This window comes from Oncorhynchus nerka, linkage group LG9a (genome assembly GCF_034236695.1).
Source record: "Oncorhynchus nerka isolate Pitt River linkage group LG9a, Oner_Uvic_2.0, whole genome shotgun sequence".
Lineage (NCBI taxonomy): Eukaryota > Metazoa > Chordata > Actinopteri > Salmoniformes > Salmonidae > Oncorhynchus > Oncorhynchus nerka.
This window is the reverse complement of record NC_088404.1, coordinates 30,477,360-30,501,460: the sequence shown is the minus strand read 5'-3', so window position 1 is coordinate 30,501,460 and position 24,101 is coordinate 30,477,360. Positions and strand designations below refer to the sequence as shown.

Below are 24,101 nucleotides of genomic sequence, written 5' to 3'. Positions count from 1 at the left end.
CACATGCTTTCTGTCCCAAACAGTAAAACAACATAGAAATATTGCTATACAACTAAATAAAAACGAGCAAATCAGGTCTGAAAACTAATGGAAACACAAATTAACTTCAAATAACAATCAGAAAATTAATGTAAATAAAAACACAAACTATAATAAGCTTTCTCTGCACATATCCACCTGTTACACCATCATACCACAACTAATGCATTTTGTAAAGTGTTGCCACGATCAATTCCCAATGAAGGAACAGGGTGTTTGTGGGTCATTTCAGCCTTATGTATTAGGATCCTACCTCCCTCCCCTTCTCTCCATAAACAACACCGCAGTCAGACACTAAAGGCTGTGCTGTACTGCTGGAGGAGGGATGGGGCAGCAAACAGTATGATCTCATCTCTCCAGCATCCATCTAGCCAGCAGGCCAGGGGAGTGCGAGTGTGTGAGGGGAGAGGGTCAGATCTGTTTGGAGCTCAGCAGTCACAAGCAGGACAGTTAACCGGATAGATGATTTCTAGCGGTGGCATTCCAGGTTGTCGTGCCTGGCATGTGCATGCCCAATGTCTATGGCTGTGTATATGAGGAGATGGATGGGAAGGCAGCAAACAGAATGAGCTAATCACTTAAGCAAGCAGCCAGTCAGATGACTGTGTGACGGGACCAAATGGACTGGGTCAGATCTATACATCAACCCCCCAATTCACCGTCACCACCTAGCAGTAATACCCAATGCAAGCCTAGTGGAGAAATGGAGAGAGACGGGGAGTAGAGGCGGGGAGTGGAGAGAAAGAGGCGGGGAGTGGAGAAATGGAGTGGAGACAATAGATTACCATCATCTCCGTCTGGAATTCTTGCCTCCTCCATGTCACTGGGAGTGTTCCTCCTCTGCTCTACTCCCTTCCCTCTCTCACTCCATGTCATTGGGAGTGTTCCTCCTCTGCTCTACTCCCTTCCCTCTCTCCCTCCATGTCATTGGGAATGTTCCTCCTCTGCTCCACTCTCCTCCCTCCATGTCGTCATTGGGAGTGTTCCTCCTCTGCTCTACTCTCCTCCCTCCATGTCATTGGGAGTGTTCCTCCTCTGCTCTGCTCTACTCTCCTCCCTCCCTCCATGTCATTGGGAGTGTTCCTCCTCTGCTCTACTCTCCTCCCTCCCTCCATGTCATTTGGAGTGTTCCTCCTCTGCTCTGCTCTACTCTCCTCCCTCCCATGTCACTGGGAGTGTTCCTCCTCTGCTCTACTCCCCTCCCTCCATGTCATTGGGAGTGTTCCTCCTCTGCTCTACTCTCCTCCCTCCCTCCATGTCACGTGCTTCTACACCTGCATTGCTTGCTGTTTGGGGTTTTAGGCTGGGTTTCTGTACAGCACTTTGAGATATCAGCTGATGTACAAAGGGCTATATAAATAAATTTGATTTGATTTTGATTTGTTCCTCCTCTGCTCTACTCTCCTCCCTCCCTCCATGTCATTGGGAGTGTTCCTCCTCTGCTCTACTCTCCTCCCTCCATGTCGTCATTGGGAGTGTTCCTCCTCTGCTCTACTCTCCTCCCTCCCTCCATGTCATTGGGAGTGTTCCTCCTCTGCTCTACTCTCCTCCCTCCATGTCGTCATTGGGAGTGTTCCTCCTCTGCTCTACTCTCCTCCCTCCATGTCGTCATTGGGAGTGTTCCTCCTCTGCTCTACTCTCCTCCCTCTCTCCATGTCATTGGGAGTGTTCCTCCTCTGCTCTTCTCTCCTCCCTCCCTCCATGTCATTGGGAGTGTTCCTCCTCTGCTCTACTCTCTTCTCTCCCTCCATGTCATTGGGAGTGTTCCTCCTCTGCTCTACTCTCCTCCCTCCCTCCATGTCATTGGGAGTGTTTCTCCTCTGCTCTTCTCTCCTCCCTCCATGTCATTGGGAGTGTTTCTCCTCTGCTCTTCTCTCCTCCCTCCATGTCATTGGGAGTGTTCCTCCTCTGCTCTTCTCTCCTCCCTCCCTTCATGTCATTGGGAGAGTTCCTCCTCTGCTCTTCTCTCCTCTGGTCTATTTTGAGGCAGGATCGATCTCATTGGCAGCGTGCTGTAATCACTCCAAGGCGGAAGGCTAAGCTTTCTATTGCTGTGTTAAATGCTAAAGCATGACATCACCCAGCTAGCTGCTGCAGAGAGCTTTCACACAAGACAGCCATGACCCCCCACCGTCACATACAGCCCACTGGCCGGTCAGACACACACACACACCTGTACTGGTGGATGTCCTCAAAGGACTTGGTGTTGTTGATGGCGAAGACACAGAGGAAGCCCTCCCCTGTCCTCATGTACTGGTCCCTCATAGCGCTGTACTCCTCCTGACCTGCAGTGTCCAGGATGTCCAGCAGACACGTCTCCCCATCAATCACCACCTGCTTCCTGTATGAGTCCTGAAGGGGGGGGGGGACATCCAGTTACACTGCTACAGACAGACTGCCGACTGATTCTCTACCCAAGTGTGCACTTGCTCACTCCTGTTTAAGGATTTACAAACATTGGTTTGATGTGTAAGGATGTGTATTAGTCAAAGGGAACTGTGGCTGTGGACCAATTTAACAAACTCAACCCCTGGTGCACTAAATTAACATACAAACCATCTGCAGGACATTCACTACCTGCTGTACAATGTAGAGAAAAACGGGGCAATTCAAGAGGGTGCTATGAAATGTCAAAACATATTTTACTTTGCCCAATGTCATTATAAATTACACAGAACTAAATCATTAGATTGTTCTCTACAATATTATAAACCTAATATACTTGTACTTGTTCTTATTTCATCAACACGGTCATCAATTTGCTGTGACCGTTGCTAGTTTAGACTGTGTTGCTCTTGGTTGTATCTCATCCATATTTGGCGTTGTGAGGTGGTACCATTTGGAGGTGTTTCCACTGGTTTGTCCAATCAAAAATCAACTTGATACCCTTGTCATTTTCAACTGCAACTGCTTTCATTGCCTATATTGGCAATCAAACTACGTTGAGAGAGGTTGTTTCGGTGGCAATTTAAAGGGAGAGACAAAAACAGGAAAAGATTGTCTTTGCGGAGGGTGGATACTGAAATTCAGCCTCTTAGTATTGTAAATAAATATATATATATTTAGTCCTTATTTTGTTTTTTATTCAGCGGATTTCATTTAGAAAAAGTGCCTGTTTTCACACGCGAACCTGCAGCCACTAGTTGTAACTTCAACTAACAAGCTGAGCGCATTTACAAGCTGGCCACACTGCTCGGGTCACATGCAGGAGTGTAGATTATTATTATATATATATATTATATTATATATTTTTTTACACGTTATCCAATCATTGCACCCACCCTGCTCGTGAGCGTCTGCGTAGCCAGGATCTACAATAGAACTTGCTTCTATTTGTGACGCAAGTCATGCCTCTTCCATCTTCTCATTGGCATATACCCATGTGCCATCACCTCATTGATTTTTTGGAGCGTATACCCACGTGGGTGAATGAAAGATGAACTGAGGTCCACAGTCTAGTTGGTGGTGGTAATGCGCCTTAAAGAAAAGTTGGTTGCCAACCACCATATAAAGTCCAAAGAAGAAGCAGCCTGAAGGAGGAGAATTTGCTAGAAACAGTTGGATTATCCTTTTATCTGTGGTTAATTGTCGGAGTTGAAGACCTTCTGCATTTCAAGTAAAATAACAACCCAATGTTTATATCCAATTTAGACAGCAAGCAAGTTAGCTAGCAACAGCAAGCTAGCTAAATTGCCATAAATGTTTAATGCTTTTCGACCTGTCCCCAAGTTAATATAATTGGTTCAGAGTTTGTTTTGATATTTCAACCGGTGTCCTGATTACATCTGGTGTGGGGGGACAAATTGCGCGTGTGGGGTCTGGTCAGCATGTTCGAGTTCTATTGAGCAGTCAGCACTTCATGATCATTCCAGTGATAACATTATATTCACTCTAAACATGCTATATTCTCAGAGTAAATCTTCTGTAATGTTTGAACCATATAAGGTAGACATGGGTTTTGGATGATTTATTTTCTGAATTCTCTATGGAATGGACACATTTGTATGAACCTTGAATGAATTAATCCTTTTACGGGTGAACACCCTACAATCTGTAATGAATGCGCTAATGAAGTAGAAGCTGAAATCCATTGATGCGTGTTCAGTATACTAACCAACCATTTACACATGTCTCTTGACTAGGCTTAAAGCAGGAGTCTGGATCTGGGACCTGATTGATAGTCTCTCTCACACACAGGCACACATGCGTGATGTGTGACTGGCCATGCTATGTGACTGGCCATGCTGTGTGACTGGCCAGAGAAGAGGTAGTGGTATCAAAAGGGGCAGAGTGCAGGGCCAAGGTTTAGCGTCCCAACACACAGACACAGGGTGCAGGGTCTTTCTGTGCTAGTGCATAGGGGCCAGGAATGCACACACAAAAAGGACATTGTCTGGCCAGAGGTAGGCGTGGTGACAAAGAGAGAGGGAGGGAAGAGAAAGCAGACTCTTGTTCCCTCTCAGTCTCTAAAAATATCTTATAGTGAACTGAGAGGAACTCAATTAGGAGTAGCGGTGTAGTAAAAAATAAATGAATTAAAAAATATATATATAATTTAACCTGACATTTGGAGAATTGAATTGATAATGAGATCTGGTAGTTAAGTGGTCTCTCCAGTGAGCCAGTAGTCACACTAGCCTACTCCACTCCGTTAACTACAGACCAGGGGAGGGGCCACATCCGCATGACATCAACCACAGTGATCAGCTACAGATGTGGACAGAAGCTCTGGAAACGCACTTGGGTTCCTGAGAAGCGCAGTGGTCTATGGCACTGCATATCAGTGCCACTAGCGTCACTAGACTAGGGATGCACGCTATATCAGTAAGCATATTGGAATAGGATGATATTAACTAAAAATGCCAACATCGGCCCGATGTCTAATTTAACGTCAACGTGCAAAACCGATGTCAAAGCTGAATGTGCATACCTATATAACGCAATGACGGCACGAACAATACAGAGGTACACGTGCAACACAGCATTCCTAACCTAGCCCATGTCTGCTGTGTGGATCTATTTTGAAGTTTCAAAGGAAGATAACAAAAAGGTCAAATGCAACGTTTGTGCTGCTGTTATTACCGGAGGGGAGAAAGTGAAATCTTTCAATACCACAAACCGAATTACTCATTTAAAAGTGCATCACCCCCAGACGTTCAGCAACTACTTAGAACAAAAGCAGAAAACAAACTAAGCGCACACTTCCAACAACTAAACACGTTCAAGTCAAGCAGTCATTTGAAAGAGTAAGAACATTTCAGCGAGACAATTCAAAGGCGAAATCCATTAACACCAAGATAATGGAATTCATTGCCCTTGACGAACAACAGTCCTCTGTCGTGGATGATGTTGGCTTTCGCCGTACACACTACCAAGTAGGCGTTATCTTTCAGATGTTGCCCTACCGGAGAAACGCACATCCTTGAACTACTTGCCATGGGCGTCACTGCTATTAGCTTCCCGACTGACATTTGGACCAGCGACGTCAGCTCCATGAGCATGCCGAGTCTGACAGCACAGTGAGTCTACGCGGATTTCGTACTGAGGAAAGCCGTATTGCTCAAGAATGTGCTGGTTCTCATACCACTGCTGACATTTCAATGGCATTTGAGAACATGTTTGAAACCTGGAAACATGAACACACTCCTAGCGCTATTTGAACAACTGACTCAAGAAATAAGCTACTCAACTGCATCTACAGCAGGCGTGATACCCTCTGTCATGGCATTGAAACGTCTGCTCAACAAAGACCCAGTCTGTGTCGGCAGTTAAAACTTGCAAAAGTACTCGACTAGAGGCTGTGAACAAGCGAGTCGGTGGGTACAATGACTGCTACTTCGATGCAGACAAGAAACGGGGATTACGTGAAATGTTAGACACAGCTGGACAAGATAGAAACGGACAGTGACAGTGCGCACCGGGGAAGCGAGACCACAGACAGACAGCTGAAACTTCACTGCTTGACATGTATGATAATCTTGGTTGAGAATGAAACGAATGAACAACGAAACAGCACAGCAAGTAAGTGAAAGAAATCGGTTTTGATTATGTTTTACTTGTAATGGGGACATATGTAAATGCCAACAAAATTACTTTTTGGTCAGTGTGTGGGTGTTTCAACAATTTAACTGTACTATAATGCTTAAAAACGGCACAAAAATGTGAAATATTGGTTACCGGTATTGTTTTTTTTGGCAAGGAGAATGTTGGATATCGTATCGGGCAAAAATGTAATGTTGGTGCATCCCTACTACAGACCCTGGTTTGATTTCAGGGTGTATCACAACAGGCCCGTGATTGGGAGTCCCATAGGGCAGCACAAAATTGGCCCAGCGTCGTCTGGGATAGGGTTTGGCCAGGTTAGGCAGTCATTGTAAATAAGAATTTGTTCTCAACTGACCTGCAGAGTTAAAATTTAAAAATTAACAGTACATACCTCTATGGTGGGGTCGTATTCATCCACAAAGTGGTTCTGGATGAGCTGGATGGTGAGTGCACTCTTCCCCACACCTCCAGCCCCCACCACCACCAACTTGTACTCAGTCATCCTCACTGCTCCCCACACACACTGCTGTGAGAGAGAGAGAGGAGAGAGCAGCAGATAGGAGGGGGAGAGAAAGGTTCATACATTTCACAATGTTTTCTGTTCTTAATGTCTATTCATTCGCACGTGTTCTGTTTGACATTAGCTTCCCCGAACCCCTACCTCACTATTTTGTTTACCACCACCTCTGCCCAGAGGTGAGATGTGTATGTAGGGCGGCTGAGTTTGAGTCCCCATCAGAGGAATGTAAAATGTGCTGAAGGTACTCAATGTTCCAATTCGCTCCCACACAACACGAGAGAGACACAGAGAGAGAGGGAGAGGTTTGACACCGAGTGCTCCTCATTGATGCCTACCTCACAAATCAGAAGCCTCATGTTTTTTTTATACAGCATAGAGGTGCTGTTTCTCTGAAAGCATGTGTGTAGCGCGTGAGCAGAGCATTTGAATAGCCCCTTAATGACAGTTGAGTATGATGCTTCTTCTGGTTACTGATAGTTTCTTGATGGGCGCAAGCCTGACTGTTAGAACTGCCAAATTCGCCCATGGATAGATTTTACATTTACATTTACATTTAAGTCATTTAGCAGACGCTCTTATCCAGAGCGACTTACAAATTGGTGCGTTCACCTTAAGACATCCAGTGGAACAGCCACTTTACAATAGTGCATCTAAATATTTTAAGGGGGGGGTGAGAAGGATTACTTTATCCTATCCTAGGTATTCCTGAAAGAGGTGGGGTTTCAGGTGTCTCCGGAAGGTGGTGATTGACTCCGCTGTCCTGGCGTCGTGAGGGAGTTTGTTCCACCATTGGGGGGCCAGAGCAGCGAACAGTTTTGACTGGGCTGCGCAGGAACTGTACTTCCTCAGTGGTAGGGAGGCGAGCAGGCCAGAGGTGGATGAACGCAGTGCCCTTGTTTGGGTGTAGGGCCTGATCAGAGCCTGGAGGTACTGAGGTGCCGTTCCCCTCACAGCTCCGTAGGCAAGCACCATGGTCTTGTAGCGGATGCGAGCTTCAACTGGAAGCCAGTGGAGAGAGCGGAGGAGCGGGGTGACGTGAGAGAACTTGGGAAGGTTGAACACCAGACGGGCTGCGGCGTTCTGGATGAGTTGTAGGGGTTTAATGGCACAGGCAGGGAGCCCAGCCAACAGCGAGTTGCAGTAATCCAGACGGGAGATGACAAGTGCCTGGATTAGGACCTGCGCTGCTTCCTGTGTGAGGCAGGGTCGTACTCTGCGGATGTTGTAGAGCATGAACCTACAAGAACGGGCCACCGCCTTGATGTTAGTTGAGAACGACAGGGTGTTGTCCAGGATCACGCCAAGGTTCTTAGCGCTCTGGGAGGAGGACAAGTAGATGATTAGTTGAAACTGTATGGCTGAGAGGGATGATGCATAGGGAATAGCAAATAGGTCTGATAGAGGACTGGCAAACATACAGTAAATTGAGAAATCATGTAACTAAACAAAAATAAGAAGAAACTATACTATGGAACAAAGGTAAATTATATAAAAGAATGATTGTAAAACGCTCTGGAGTACTTCACATGAAATTCCAGGCAAAAAAAACCTAACTACGCTCCAACTGTCGTCATTGAGGCAGATGGCTTGTTCATAACAAAACCCTTTCATATTGCCAACCACTTTAGCAAACTTATCAACGATAAAAAAATCTTAGGCATGACATACAAACAACAAATACTGAGCCTTCATATTCCTGCATAACGGACCAAATAACGAAAGACGAGCACTGTAGTCGAGTTCCACAAAGTGGGTGTGGAAGAGGTGAAAACTACCTGAAACCAACAACCTGGATGGTAAATTGCGGAGGTTGGTAGCGGAATACATTGTGACTCCTGTTTGCCACATATTCAATTTAAGCCTCGAAAAACAGTGTGTGCCCTCAGACATGGAGGGAGACAAAGGTCATTCCACTACCGAAGAATAGCAGAGCACCCTTTAATGGTTCAAACAGCCAACCAATCAGCCTGTTGCAAGTGCATAGCAAACTTTCAGAAAAAAATTGTGTTTGATCAGTTATTTTATAGAAAACTAATTCGATTCTCAGCATGATTGATTATAGGGAAGGGCACTCAACATGCTCGGCACTGACACAAAGGACTGATGATTGGCTGAAATAAATTGATATTAAGATTCTGGGAGCGGTTTTGTTAGACTATAGTGTTCTCTTCCATGTGCAAACAAGGGTGTCCAAGAGAATGTTGAAGTCCTTTGGTTCCTCAGATTTTCGAAAACCAATGTCGTTAAATCCAATGTGGTTGCCAATGGTGACAATATTAGAGTAGTTGTCTAATACTGAGGGCAGGAGGGAGTTGATGTCTTGGACATGGGCACCTGGGTTACAGTGGACCCTGGTGGGCCCACAAGCAGGCCAAAAAACAACTAATTACACCATTGAGCTGCCCACAATGATGGTGGTCGTGATTGAATCCGATGGGGAAGGAAGAAGGGGAACAGAACGGGCCTGCCCCGGGCAAGGAGGAGGAGGTGTGCTTCGACTCATGCCAGCTTGACTCACCGCACATGTACCAGCGGATGGCTTCGGAATCGTCGGGGAGATGAAGGACCTCGTTTCCTTTGGTCAGCAGCCCTGGATGGCTGCTGGCTGTTGGTGTACTCCCAGGATCAGCACTGACTCCCGGAGCAGGTATGTCCGCCACCAGCAGAGCGAAGCTGTTTAATAGCGGGATCTGATCTTCTAGAATATATGGAGGCCGACCAGACTGCCTCCCACCCAACCTCCACCTTGCCAGTGTGCAGTCTCCCATTGGTCTCGGAGTTGAGCTTACCATCTGTCCAGTGGATTGGAGCAGGTCAGTACCGCCCAACTCATCGACCCCTTGGCTGTAGGAGGCATTCAGAACTGAAATTGTGTGTGCCTGGTCTGCATCAAAGTACATCTTGTTTTTCCCGCAGCTCAGCTAGCAGCCAGAGAATCTCTTCCTAAATCTGCTTGATGATAAATTAACAAATTGTCTGTTCCAAAATATATCAGTTCCACCTTATTTTGTTTCTCTTGCATAGATCTCACACCTAGCACATTTGAGCCCAGACGTAGACACATACCACTGGTGTTGACTCTAGCACTGCTAGCGTTAACTTGCTCTGTTAGCAGTTAGCAATTATGCTAACTATTGTGTTTTTTTGCAGGAATCCAGGACACAAACATGCAGTCCAGCTGAAAAAGCTAACTGCGTCGCGGTATCTTTAGCTATCAGAAATTCCAATGGTTAAAGATGTTTTTGACATGAATGAAATAAAAAAAAATAAGAATTAATAAAAACAGACCGAGTGTAGACAGTATAGTCGTGGCCAAAAGTTGAGCATGACACAAATATACATTTTCAATTTCTGCTGCCTCAGTTTGTATGATTGCAATTTGCATATACTCCAGAATGTTATGAAGAGTGATCAGATGAAATGCAATTAATTGCAAAGTCCCTCTTAGCCATGCAAATGAACTGAATCCCCAAAAACATTTCCACTGCATTTCAGACCTGCCAGCCCTGCCACAAAAGGACCAGCTGACATGTCAGTGATTCTCTCGTTAAGAACACGGCCATGAATAAAGAATGAAGAATAAAGAATGGTACCAACACATCCTCTGAGAGCAACTTCTCCCAACCATCCAGGAAGAATTTGGTGATGAACAATGCCTTTTCCAGCATGATGGAGCACCTTGCCATAAGGCAAAAGTGATAACTAAGTGTCTCGGGGAACAAAACATCGATATTTTGGTTCCATGGCCAGGAAACTCCCCAGACCTTAATCCTATGGAAAACTTGTGGTCAATCCTCAAGAGGCGGGTGGACAAACAAAAACCCACAATTTCTGACAAACTCCAAGCATTGATAATACAAGAATGGGCTGCCATCAGTCTGGATGTGGCCCAGAAGTTAATTGACAGCATCCCAGGGAGGATTGCAGAGGTCTTGAAAAAGAAGGGTCAACACTGCAAATATTAACTCTTTGCATCAACTTCATGTAATTGTCAATAAAAGCATTTGACACTTATGAAATGCTTGCAATTATACTTCAGTATTCCATAGTAACATCTGACAAAAATATCTAAAGACACTGAAGCAAAACTTTTGGCCATGACTGTACACTGATCTGTTGCGTGCGCTAATGACGTCTGTTGCATGATGTGTGAGAATGCAGTTGTTGTACAAACTAATCTTGGCTAGTTTTGCTTGCAAATACTTTTGTTTTATTAGGAACATTTTAATATTGTTCTAGTGTACCACGGGGCAGATGGCTAGGGCCATTATTGTTTTTACTAAAGACCTTCCACTGACCTTGAATAAAGCCTGGGTGTCTATGTACGCTGACGACTCAACAGTATACACGGCGGCTGCAACAGTAAAATAAATAACTGAAACCCTTAACATAGAGCTCCAGTAAGTTTTAGAATGGGTAACTAGCAATAAGCTGGTGCTACATTTATTTAAAAAAATAAAAGGCATTGTTTTTGTGACAATTCACTCACTCAAGCTAATTTATTCTTGAATAAATGTTGTGATTGAGCACGTTGAAGAGACTAAACTGCTGGGTGTAACCCTAGATAGCAAGCTGTCATGGTAAAAACATATAGACTCAGCGGTTGCTAAAATGGGAAGAGGTCTGTCCATGATAGGACATTGCTCTGCCTTCTTCATATCTCAGTCGACCAGACATATCCTACGGGACTTAGTTTTGTCGCACCTGGACTACATCCCAGCTGTGTGGCCATGTGCGGGAGAGGAACATAGGTCATTTACAGTTGGCCTGTAACAAAGCGGCACGTATTGCACTTCGACATGCATCTCAACCTCTCCTGCCTCAAAGTTGAGGAGAGAATGACTGCATCTCAACCTCTCCTGCCTCAAAGTTGAGGAGAGAATGACTGCATCTCAACCTCTCCTGCCTCAAAGTTGAGGAGAGAATGACTGCATCTCAAATTGGTCTTTGTGCGGGGTGTCAAAGGTACTGAACTGTCTGTTCAAAAATTTAGCACAGTTTGGACACTCATCACATGCAACCAGAGGTCTCTTCAGGTCCAGAACAGACCGAGAAACACACAGTATTAAATAGAGCCATGACTACATGGAACTCTGCCATCCCATGTAAGACAAGCTAGCAATAAAAACAAACACCTTACTACACATTAGTTAGCAGTAATGTGACCGACAACAAGGCTTGAAAATTACCATATAGTTATGCACTTGTATTTTGTATTGCTAATATAATAGATTTTTATAAATATTATTAAAGTGGGTTTACTGACCACAACCCATTCAATTAATATTAAGTGTTGTTTATTTGGCATCAGGAGAGCACAGCGCATGGAAGAAAGCAGTGAGATATGCAATATTGTTCGGTTTCTGGAAATGGCAAGCCTAGTTCATGGCTAGCCTCGGATGCAGAGTGCGGGGCGCTTCATTTCGGTCGCGCAGGGATCAAACTCCCCCCTTCCCCAGAGTCAACCCCAGGTCTTCAGGGCTGAGCCCCGGAGGTTCTGTGACGTCCCTGCTGGGATCCACACAAAATATGAAACATATAATACAGAACATTAATAGACAAGAACAGCTCAAGGACAGAACTACATACATTTTAAATGTCACAGCCTACATATTCATACATACAATATCTAGGTCAAATACAATCTGTGCAAATTACAATATAAAAATATATAAAATGGCTTTGTCTCCTTAAGAGTGCCCGTTTGTGTAGCTAGTAATGCTGTGCGCACTGTGCAGTTCCAAAACAATCCAAAGGGTGTCAGCCTAGACCACAAATTTATGTTTTGCATATGTACAGATACAGGCACCTAACATGATTGAAAATCATGAAACATCCACACGAGCGCAGCCATCCACATAAAGAGACGCACGTGCAATTATTGAACTGGGAACATTTTCACACACAAATTTTACAACATGATGTCACAATCAGAACGATTGGGTTAAAGCCCCGAAAGCCCGCACCTGGTGACGTCAATGAACCCCAGTAAGAGTTGCTGGTTCTTTTGCAGCGGCCAATAGGGATCCTAATAAAATACCAATTCTAGACGCATTAAATAATGGCAAACGAATGCAAAAAATCTAACATTCATAATTTCTCTATGTTCCATAGAAAATAGATATCTGCACACCGTGTTGAGTGTACTTTGTGGCACTGCAGCAGTGAAAGCCACTGGGGTCAGTGAGTTCAGAGGAGAGGACAGAGAAGGGGAAGCCGTGCAGTCAGAGGGTTTTTGGACTCCCAGGTGTACCTCGTCACCCCCCCAGTGGTTGGGTCCGGCGCAGAAATTACACAGGGCTACTCTGTCATAAATCAGGGGCTCTCATTAAACGACTCGGGCCGTATTCATTAGTTTTGCAACGGAAAATGTTTTCAACAAAAACCGAGCACTTGTTATTGGACAAGGTAGGTCCCTCCCCGTTTTTCCTGCCCGCTTATACATGTCTCCTAGTGAATATGATCCAGTTGGACCAGGTCCTGTTCTCTTCCAGAACACATCCTTTCCTCATCCCATCCCGGCTGTATCACACCTGGCCGTGATTGGGAGTCCCATAGGGTGGCGCACAATTGGCCCAGCATCATCCTGGTTTGGTCGGGGTAGGCAGTCATTGCAAATAAGAATTTGTTCTTAACGGACTTGCCTAGCTAAATAAAGGTTACATGTAAATAAAATAAAAATCACGTATCTGACATGACTGGAGAGAGAAGGACTCAAAACACAGGCGGTGTGTGTGAATCCTTTAGAATGCATCCTTCAGCCTGTTTTGACCACTGATCTGAGAGGCCAGAACATGACAGGTGAGAGCTATATGGTGGAAATCTACTGTATCCAATCCATTCACCGATCAGTGATGAAGGAGAGGGACGGAGCAATGTAAGAGTATTGAGACCCTGACACAGTAAGGTGTCGAGTTGAACGGTATGTACACATCCAGTCTCTCACTGCAACAGATTGCAGAATGGAGCGTGTCTGACAGAGATTCAGAGATAACCATGGACACTAAGTTATTCCAACAGATCAGATATGAATGTAGCCTAGATGACACAGAGGACATACTGGTGATGGTATTGCTCCATGTGTCACAACACACAGTTAGTATGTTACCTAAACCTACAGAACAGTGTCAGACTACGGTGGTTCACTCATAGGACATCAGTGCCCTAAAACAAAAACAGCTAACAGAAAGCTATCAACTTGTAATTTTCCATACGATCTCAGCACATGCATCACATGTACAGCCTCAGTAAACTAAGCCAACCAGTAGGCTTCTGATTTGACAAGCTAAAACCCCCTACCCCAGTGAACTGGGTAGTGTTGCGTGGCTAAAAGAGACACTCAGCTGAAGTCCAGCCACTGTACTCTCGCTCTCGTGGCTGACAGGCTAGGTCAGGGTGTCAACTGTCAAGTAAGCTGCACAAACCATACATACTCATGCACACACAATGGCCCGTGAAATGACAACGGACATGAGCCAAACAGCAGCAGTGGGGAGTCATAAGGGCGATGTTGTTGGTATACACTCAGCAGCTTACCATCACTCAGTTAGCCTACATATCCTTCTCATGACCACTTCTCTACGGCAGGACACCGTGATGAAGAGTCAGTGAAGGGGTAAACTGACCGCAATAAGGTCTATTCTTTGCCCCTGTGATTTATCATGACAGGTTTATAGAAGAGCCTCCCTTGTCCAATAGCTCGACACAGATTTTTTTTTTTAAGATATGGGCCAACCAACTCACACCTCCTCCCACTGCAACCCAGTGTATGGATCTGCCCTACCCTTTATCTTCTACTGTACCCACACACACATTCCTCTAAGCTACGCGCATGCACAGCTCCCCTCAGACTGCTGTGCAGAAGAAATATCAGACAATGCAGAAAAGCACGAGAATGAACTTCACTCAACTTTCTAGAATTTTCCACTTTAGTTAAGACGATCAACATTTCACTCTACTGTGGGAATTGTGCTCGTATCAACACAATATTAGCCACTTTCAATGTAACATACCAAAAGAAAACAAACTATACAAGGTTTAGTATGCAAAACTATCTGTGCAAGGGAGCACATTGGAGGAGGAGTGTATTACATTGCCGTACTCTATACAGACCGGTGCGCCATAACCAATCAGAGCTGTAGTAGGCCTATTTGCAAATAGCCATGGCCATATATGGATCTGTGCCATTCACTTTGAACTGGACTGTATTTAAAGCATTAGCGGTCACGAGTAGATGACCTTTATTGATATCAAAGTGAGAGCTGAATGTAGCCACCTGTGCACATTTGTTCAAATTGTTTGCTAATTAGTGAGTTATTAGTCCAGTTAGCCATTTTCTTGTCAGCAATTGGTTGCTTCCAACAGGAGCACAAAATGTGTGCATTTCTAACTATCTTTGAAAAGCGAGTCGGGTAAAGAGCTTTTTTTGTCTTAAAGGGGCAGTGTTGCATTGAGACAGTCTTAAATAAGCTAAGTAGCCAATGGGCAGAGGGTAGCATAACTTGTCTGTTTCTCTCAAACATTTTTATTTATTTCACCTTTATTTAACCAGGTAGGCAAGTTGAGAACAAGTTCTCATTTACAATTGCGACCTGGCCAAGATAAAGCAAAGCAGTTCGACAGATACAACGACACAGAGTTACACATGGAGTAAAACAAACATACAGTCAATAATACAGTATAAACAAGTCTATATACAATCTGAGCAAATTAGGTGAGAAGGGAGGTAAAGGCAAAAAAGGCCATGGTGGCAAAGTAAATACAATATAGCAAGTAAAACACTGGAATGGTAGTTTTGCAATGGAAGAATGTGCAAAGTAGAAATAAAAATAATGGGGTGCAAAGGAGCAAAATAAATAAATAAATTAAATACAGTTGGGAAAGAGGTAGTTGTTTGGGCTAAATTATAGGTGGGCTATGTACAGGTGCAGTAATATGTGAGCTGCTCTGACAGTTGGTGCTTAAAGCTAGTGAGGGAGATAAGTGTTTCCAGTTTCAGAGATTTTTGTAGTTCGTTCCAGTCATTGGCAGCAGAGAACTGGAAGGAGAGGCGGCCAAAGAAAGAATTGGTTTTGGGGGTGACTAGAGAGATATACCTGCTGGAGCGTGTGCTACAGGTGGGATATGCTATGGTGACCAGCGAGCTGAGATAAGGGGGGACTTTACCTAGCAGGGTCTTGTAGATGACATGGAGCCAGTGGGTTTGGCGACGAGTATGAAGCGAGGGCCAGCCAACGAGAGCGTACAGGTCGCAATGGTGGGTAGTATATGGGGCTTTGGTGACAAAACGGATTGCACTGTGATAGACTGCATCCAATTTGTTGAGTAGGGTATTGGAGGTTATTTTGTAAATGACATCGCCAAAGTCGAGGATTGGTAGGATGGTCAGTTTTACAAGGGTATGTTTGGCAGCATGAGTGAAGGATGCTTTGTTGCGAAATAGGAAGCCAATTCTAGATTTCACTTTGGATTGGAGATGTTTGATATGGGTCTGGAAGGAGAGTTTACAGTCTAACCAGACACCTAAGTATTTGTAGTTGTCCACGTAAGTCAGAGCCGTCCAGAGTAGTGATGTTGGACAGGCGGGTAGGTGCAGGTAGCGATCGGTTGAAGAGCATGCATTTAGTTTGACTTGTATTTAAGAGCAATTGGAGGCCACGGAAGGAGAGTTGTATGGCATTGAAGCTCGTCTGGAGGTTAGTTAGCACAGTGTCCAAAGAAGGGCCAGAAGTATACAGAATGGTGTCATCTGCGTAGAGGTGGATCAGAGACTCACCAGCAGCAAGAGCGACCTCATTGATGTATACAGAGAAGAGAGTCGGTCCAAGAATTGAACCCTGTGGCACCCCCGTAGAGACTGCCAGAGGTCCGGACAGCAGACCCTCAGATTTGACACACTGAAATCTATCAGAGAAGTAGTTGGTGAACCAGGCGAGGCAATCATTTGAGAAACCAAGGCTGTCGAGTCTGCCGATGAGGATGTGGTGATTGACAGAGTCGAAAGCCTTGGCCAGATCAATGAATACGGCTGCACAGTAATGTTTCTTATCGATGGCGGTTAAGATATCGTTTAGGACCTTGAGCGTGGCTGAGGTGCACCCATAACCAGCTCTGAAACCAGATTGCATAGCAGAGAAGGTATGGCGAGATTCGAAATGGTCGGTAATCTGTTTGTTGACTTGGCTTTCGAAGACCTTAGAAAGGCATGGTAGGATAGATATAGGTCTGTAGCAGTTTGGGTCAAGAGTGTCCCCCCCCTTTGAAGAGGGGGATGACCGCAGCTGCTTTCCAATCTTTGGGAATCTCAGACGACACGAAAGAGAGGTTAAACAGGCTAGTAATAGGGGTGGCAACAATTTCGGCAGATAATTTTAGAAAGAAAGGGTCCAGATTGTCTAGCCCGGCTGATTTGTAGGGGTCCAGATTTTGCAGCTCTTTCAGAACATCAGCTGAACGGATTTGGGCGAAGGAGAAATGGGGAAGGCTTGGGCGAGTTGCTGTTGGGGGTGCAGTGCTGTTGACCGGGGTAGGAGTAGACAGGTGGAAAGCATGGCCAGCCGTAGAAAAATGCTTATTGAAATTCTCAATTATGGTGGATTTATCAGTGGTGACAGTGTTTCCTATCTTCAGTGCAGTGGGCAGCTGGGAGGAGGTGTTCTTATTCTCCATGGACTTTACAGTGTCCCAGAACTTTGAGTTTTTCTTGAATTTCTGCTTGAAAAAGCTAGCCTTGGCTTTTCTAACTGCCTGTGTATAATGGGTTCTAGCTTCCCTGAACAGCTGCATATCACGGGGGCTGTTCGATGCTAATGCAGAATGCCATAGGATGTTTTTGTGTTGGTTAAGGGCAGTCAGGTCTGGGGAGAACCAAGGGCTATATCTGTTCCTGGTTCTAAATTTCTTGAATGGGGCATGTTTATTTAAGATGGTTAGGAAGGCATTTAAAAAAATATCCAGGCATCCTCTACTGACGGGATGAGATCAATATCCTTCCAGGATACCCCGGCCTGGTCGATTAGAAAGGCCTGCTCGCTGAAGTGTTTCAGGGAGCGTTTTACAGTGATGAGTGGAGGTCGTTTGACCGCTGACCCATTACGGATGCAGGCAATGAGGCAGTGATCGCTGAGATCTTGGTTGAAGACAGCAGAGGTGTATTTAGAGGGCAAGTTGGTTAGGATGATATCTATGAGGGTGCCCGTGTTTAAGGCTTTGGGGAGGTACCTGGTAGGTTCATTGATAATTTGTGTGAGATTGAGGGCATCAAGTTTAGATTGTAGGATGGCTGGGGTGTTAAGCATGTTCCAGTTTAGGTCGCCTAGCAGCACGAGCTAATAATGGTATGCAAATAATAACGACTTTATTTTGTAAAGTGATTTCTTGCATCAACCACCACAACATTTTCAGTCTCTTTGTCTGAAGGACAGGTGGATAAACCAGTTAATATCAATCCCGGCATGTTTTTTTCCAAATGTCTCATGGAATAAAGGTTTACATTTTACACCACACATTTGCTGCTACTGACAGAACAGCTATTTCCATGTTAAAATGTTATGGGATGCATTCGTCTCCATTGTTTGTGGTAGGCAACTCTGGTAGGCCTACATCATGATCAAATAGCCACAGCAACCTACTTGGCGACTGTCACAATGTTCAAGTTTGCGCTTAGCGGACCTGAAATTTGCTCAGTGCCAGAAAAAAATGAGAGGGAACATTGCCCACACAGATGACTTGCTAACAAACAGACCCTGGATCTTCTACCGGATATAAGCATCCTACTCCTTTAATACACTACACCACAACCTTCTTGACCAAACAACCACTGGACTGACCCACCCTACCTCTTCACTGCTCTCAGAAATATCCCTTACAGGTCAGGTGCTTTTTGTATTCCCTGACACAGTCAAACACAGCATCCCCTAGCCTACACTAAACTCCTGTCCCCCTTTACCGCTTTAGCTCCATGAAGCCCTGTTACTCCTTCATGTGCTAAAAATAAAAACTGCACACACACACGCCCTGTGTGTACAGTCCACACACACTAATATGCCTGCACAGGTGCTGCAGTGTTCCGAGAGGAGTAACTAGTGACACCAAACTGGACTCTGGACAGTTTGATGACAGCAGGATACACACCATCAAAAAAACACCCCATTTACAAGGCTAATGCAGTGGCAGGGAGTCAAAGGCAACAGAAACACTCCAAGTAAACTCCTATATTTGTCTCTCGATGTGGTAGTGTATTAATTGAACGTCATGCACCTCTGCTAATCTAGAGCCCCTGTGTGTGTGTGTGTGTGTGTGTGAGAGAGAGAGAGAGAGAGAGACCAGAGTGCCTTGTTGATGAGTGGACTGTTGGGTCACTGATGTTAATGATTGAAGGAAGGCTTCTTGCTTGCTGACAGAGCAACTGCCCGCTGGTCTGTTCTCCACCGCTCCAAACCCCTCAAGGCTTCTCCTGCACAGCTGTTCCAACAGGCTCTATACCAGACTGCCAGGGGGTTTCATGGAAACAGGTAGCTCTCTAGATCGGCTAGACCATCGCCAATGTCAACACACAGGCTTCCAAAAAACAACCCGATGGCTATAATTCTAACACTACAGGAGGGGATTACCACAACCTCTCAATCATGTGCGCAAACATTTAGCTTCCTTCTTCCAAGTAAATTAATTCAGTAAAAAAACAACACACTTCTCGTTTATGCACACACTGTGCTCTAACATAGCCAGACACTGGGCATATACTAGCTAATAGAGCAGCTGAGGTGGAGGTCATGTTTTGAGGTGTCTCTTGGCTGAGCCTGGACATACCCTGGGCTACTGTAGTGTTATCTCCTGCAGCAGAAGGCTGTAACAGAATAGAAAGCAGTGATACATTCTACAGTGATGGAGGTCTGGCCCAGAGAGAAAAGCTGCAGCTTTGCTCTATCCCTCTGTGTAAACAGGGGAGATGACTTTTTGCACACAGGTCGTTGCTGCCTTTTCAACATGGAGATTTAGTAGGAGGCAGATCATTTTTACTGGGCTGTGTGTCCTGGAAGAAAGGTGGACAACATAAAAGGAAATGAGAGGCACAACCAAATCAACAGAATGGACAGGGTGGGCCGAAGCGATATCACAATATTTCTCAAATGTTTTGACAGTATGGCGGTATTTTCTGCTACTGAATAATTAAAGTTCTAAATATATAGAGCATGACCCTTGAATGGCAACAAATGAGTTCTAAGTGGTTTAAAAGGGCTTTATACTCAACCAAACTAGAACAAACGGACAGTGAAGTAGTACAATTTGTAGAACTTATAATTTAGCACTGTATCAAAATAGAATTAAAGACGGGATTTGGATCCATACCTGCAAACCGGTCTCCACGATATATCGCCCAGCTCAAGGTGGGCCAATCCGGGAGACAGTGACGATTACTCCTCCCCTGTCCAAACCATCCCAGCCCCTTGGTGCTCCTGCTCTCCTCACCTGTTTCACCTCCCCCATTACACTGCCCATCTATTGAATTAGAGGTTGACTGATGAATCGGAATGGCTGATTAATTAGGGCCGATATCAAGTTTTCATAACAATCGGAAATCGGTATTTAAGGACACCGATTTGGCCCCCAAAATGTTTTCACCTTTATTTAACGAGGCAAGTCAGTTAAAGAACACATTCTTATTTTCAATGACGGCCTTAGAACGGTGGGTTAACTGCCTCGTTCAGGGGCAGAACGACAGATTTTCACATTGTCAGCTCGGGGGATCCAATCTTGCAACCTTACAGTTAACTAGTCCAACGCTAAAGCCACCTGCCTCTCGTTGCACTCCACAAGGAGATATGCGAATGAAGTAAGCCAAGGTAAGTTGCTAGCTAGCATTAAACTTATCTTATAAAAAACAATCAATCATAATCACTAGTTAAACTAGTAATATCATCAACCGTGTGTAGTTATCTAGTGTGTCCTGCGTTGCATATAATCTGACTGAGCATACACGTATCTGACTAGGCAGGCTCGTAAGCATTCATTCAAACAGCACTTTTGTGCATTTTGCCGGCAGCTCTTCGTTGTGCGTCAAGCATTGCGCTGTTTATGACTTCAAGCCGATCAACTCCCGAGATGAGGCTAGTGTAACCGATGTGAAATGGCTAGCTAGTTAGCGGGGTGCGCGCTAATAGTGTTTCAAACATCACTCGCTCTGAGACTTGGAGTGGTTGTTCCCCTTGCTCTGCATGGGTAACGCTGCTTCGAGGGTGGCTGTTGTCCGGACGGAGGCTATACTATTACACTGGCAATTCTAAAGTGCCTATAAGAACATCCAATAGTCAAAGGTTAATGAAATACAAATGATATAGAGGGAAATAGTCCTATAATTCCTATAATAACTACAACCTAAAACTTCTTACCTGGGAATATTGAAGACTCATGTTAAAAAGAACCACCAGCTTTCATATGTTCTGAGCAAGGAACTTAAACAGTAGCTTTTTTTTAACATGGCATGTATTGCACTTTTACTTTCTTCTCCAACACTTTGTTTTTGCACTATTTAAACCAAATTGAACATGTTTCATTATTTATTTGAGGCTAAATTGATTTTATTGATGTATTATATTAAGTTAAAATAAGTGTTCATTCAGTATTGTTTTAACTGCCATTATTACATTTTTAAAAAAATGTATTATTATTTTTTAAATATTCTTGTTTTTAAAATATTTTTTTTAACATCGGCGGATTAATTGGTATCTGCTTTTTTTGGTCCTCCAATAATAGGTATCGGCGTTGAAAAATCATATTCGGTCGACCTCTAATCTGAATGACCCTGTAGCCAGACTCTCCAGTCTCCCCACCAGCTGCCCATCAATCAATATCTTACAGTTACAATTGGCACATTCTAGGACATCTTTTTACTTATGCTGTGCATCTCAGAAGATAGATATACATCACACCAATGTGGTTCCTGAGATTTTTTCCTCTGACAAAGCCAAGGGCAGAAGAGAGTAGGAGCAGTCTGAAAGAAAACCCCTGGGATTCCAGGGAGGGAAACTAGTTTCTGTGGTGAAGAAGTGAAAGTGAAAGGCGTCAGAGTTCAACAGAAAGGAATGCTTTGAGACAATAGCTTCAAACAGCAACCACCAAGTTCAGTACATAGTTTCCACATTGTATCATGGATGGTTGAATTCTCATGAGAATAACAGTTCAACTCTAATGTGCCATTACATGTAAGTCACATCATATGACATCTCCTTGAGACGTGCCCACATTGGAAAGAGCCAATAGCGGCAGTCTAGGCAGATTTGAATTGTTACTGGTAAGAGGAGCTTTTTAACACACTCCTCTATGGGTGAGGGGAGACATAGCTGTGCCATTCACTGACAATCTAGACTGTCAGAGGCTGATTAATAATCCAGACATACATAGGGAGATGAATATGTGATGCAGCCCTGCCTGTTGACTCCAGGAACACTTGTTGTCTGTAGGGATCAGTCCTGTGGTGTTTGTCTAGCTACTACTGAAGGAGGACACCATCACATGGGATGCACACAAACGGCAGAGTTCTCCCTGTGGCAGTGCCCGGTGCCAGCCATACCCTCTCCTCTCTTTCTGACTCTGTTTGGTAATTAGGGCCAGAGCACATTGAGTCTCTCTACCAGTCTTAATTAGCCCCTTAAGTGTACACACACACACACAACACTGTTACAGTGCACACATACGGTTAAAGCGCACACACCACACAGCTACAGCAGTCATACACAGTTTCCAAAATCCCACCACTACAGTAAACACAGTCTGGATTTTTTTTAAATGAATGAATTGATCCAGAATTCTAACATAACAGAGGTCAAGAATGGAGGAGTCAGCCCCTTGCGTAAGCACTTTTGAAATGGTGACGCATATTAAAAAAAGTCTTAAACACTCTCAGTCTTTCGGCCACAGCCCTGTCTGATGACCTACTCCACTAAATCTCTGTGTGGTTGTGCCCTTTTGCTCAAGGGGTGGTACATGAACATGTGTAGGGTTATATATAGCTCACGGCCACCTCGAGCAGGGGAATTAACAGTTCCCTTTGAAACTCTAGAGCTCTGCCTGGACCATGAGGATAATCTGACATGACATCTTACTGAGGGTGCAGGCTGGAAAACCCAGCAGCGTTGTAGTTCTTTGCACACTCAAACTGGTGCACCTACTACCATACCCTGTTCAAAGGCACTTAAATCTTTTGTCTTGCCCATTCACCCACTGAACGGCACACATACACAATCCATGTCTCAATTGCCTCAAGGATTAAAAATCCTTCTTTAACATGTCTCCCCCCCTTCATCTACACTGATTTAAGGGGATTTAACAAGTGACATCAATATGGGATCATAGCTTTCGCTTGGTCAGTCATGGAAAGAGCAGATGTTCCTAATTTTTTGTACACTCAGTGTATACTGTACCTTGGGGCAGAACACAACTCATTGTATTCAGCATTGACTTGCTAGTAGTATGCTACTCTTGCCACTCGTTTGAGGAAAGGTAGACCACCTTTCCACCTGAATACACAAATAACTGTCCTGCTCTCGGCCCCACACATCCTCTATCGAGGATAAAGAACTTAAGAGTGGACTTCATGCGTCGCCACTCTCTCAACTAAAACACTAATAGGTTAAAGGATCCATATTGGCAGAGCCACAAGCCCATAGCAGGGATAGATTTTTAATGGAGCGATGATGGTAAGAGAAACCTCTCTAGGGAAAGATCACAATCGAACACTGAGAAACCATCATGGAGCCTAGACCAAGCCCCCCCCAGTGCACCATCACTACATGAGGCTCAGCTGCAATGCTACAACACAATGTAGCCCAGCCTTGACACAATTCAGCATCAGAAAATCCATCCATTTACAAGATAAGGTAAATACTGAGACCTTCAGGACTAACCCCATTACATCCATGGCTCATACATCAGAACACAATGTGAAGATAGAAGCCCGCACATCATATGAATAGGATCACAGAACAAAACAGTTTGTCAACTAATTAAGAGACTTGGAATCGAGATGTAGCATCTTATCGGAAAGCAGAAAGGGTGGAAGTGCAGTGTTCCCTCTGCTCTCGCCAATAGTGACAGAGGGAGAGAGGAGGTGAGGGCCCTAGCTTCAAAACAGCCTCTTAGCAAAATGTGACATTTTTCCATTGGGTCATCCTTTCAGGTTGTTAACCAGGGATCAGGTGATGGAGCCAGGTGGTGAGATAAAAAGGACAGATGACCACACTAAACACTGCCAACCCGATAGCCTCTGACACCTGTGGGACACTGGCATGTAGGCTGTGCAGCGGGAAGGGCCCACTTAAGTGTCAATGCAACATAAAATGAGAACCAAAAAAAATAACTGATCAAGAAATATGAGATGCATATATTGTTAACAGTCAGGTTTGTGACATTGACTAAGCATTTCATGGTGAGTAAATAAGTGTGTTTTTGTGTATGTGTTTGTGTGAGAGAGAGATCAGGTGAGATGATTCATCAGACAACC

The 24,101-nt window shown here is 44.5% G+C and overlaps 1 protein-coding gene across 1 annotated transcript in view; it reads right to left on the bottom strand.

Moving 5' to 3' along the window:
- LOC115134169 (GTPase HRas) overlaps positions 1-24,101 on the bottom strand; it is a 32,408-nt gene that overhangs the window by 6,366 nt on the left and 1,941 nt on the right. Inside the window, exons 2-3 of the mRNA XM_029667871.2 lie at positions 6,476-6,610; positions 2,213-2,391 (exon numbers count right to left, since the gene is read on the bottom strand). Coding sequence (XP_029523731.1) covers positions 2,213-2,391; positions 6,476-6,586 — 290 coding nt within the window. The 5' untranslated portion in view covers positions 6,587-6,610. The remainder of the gene's footprint in view (positions 1-2,212; positions 2,392-6,475; positions 6,611-24,101) is intronic.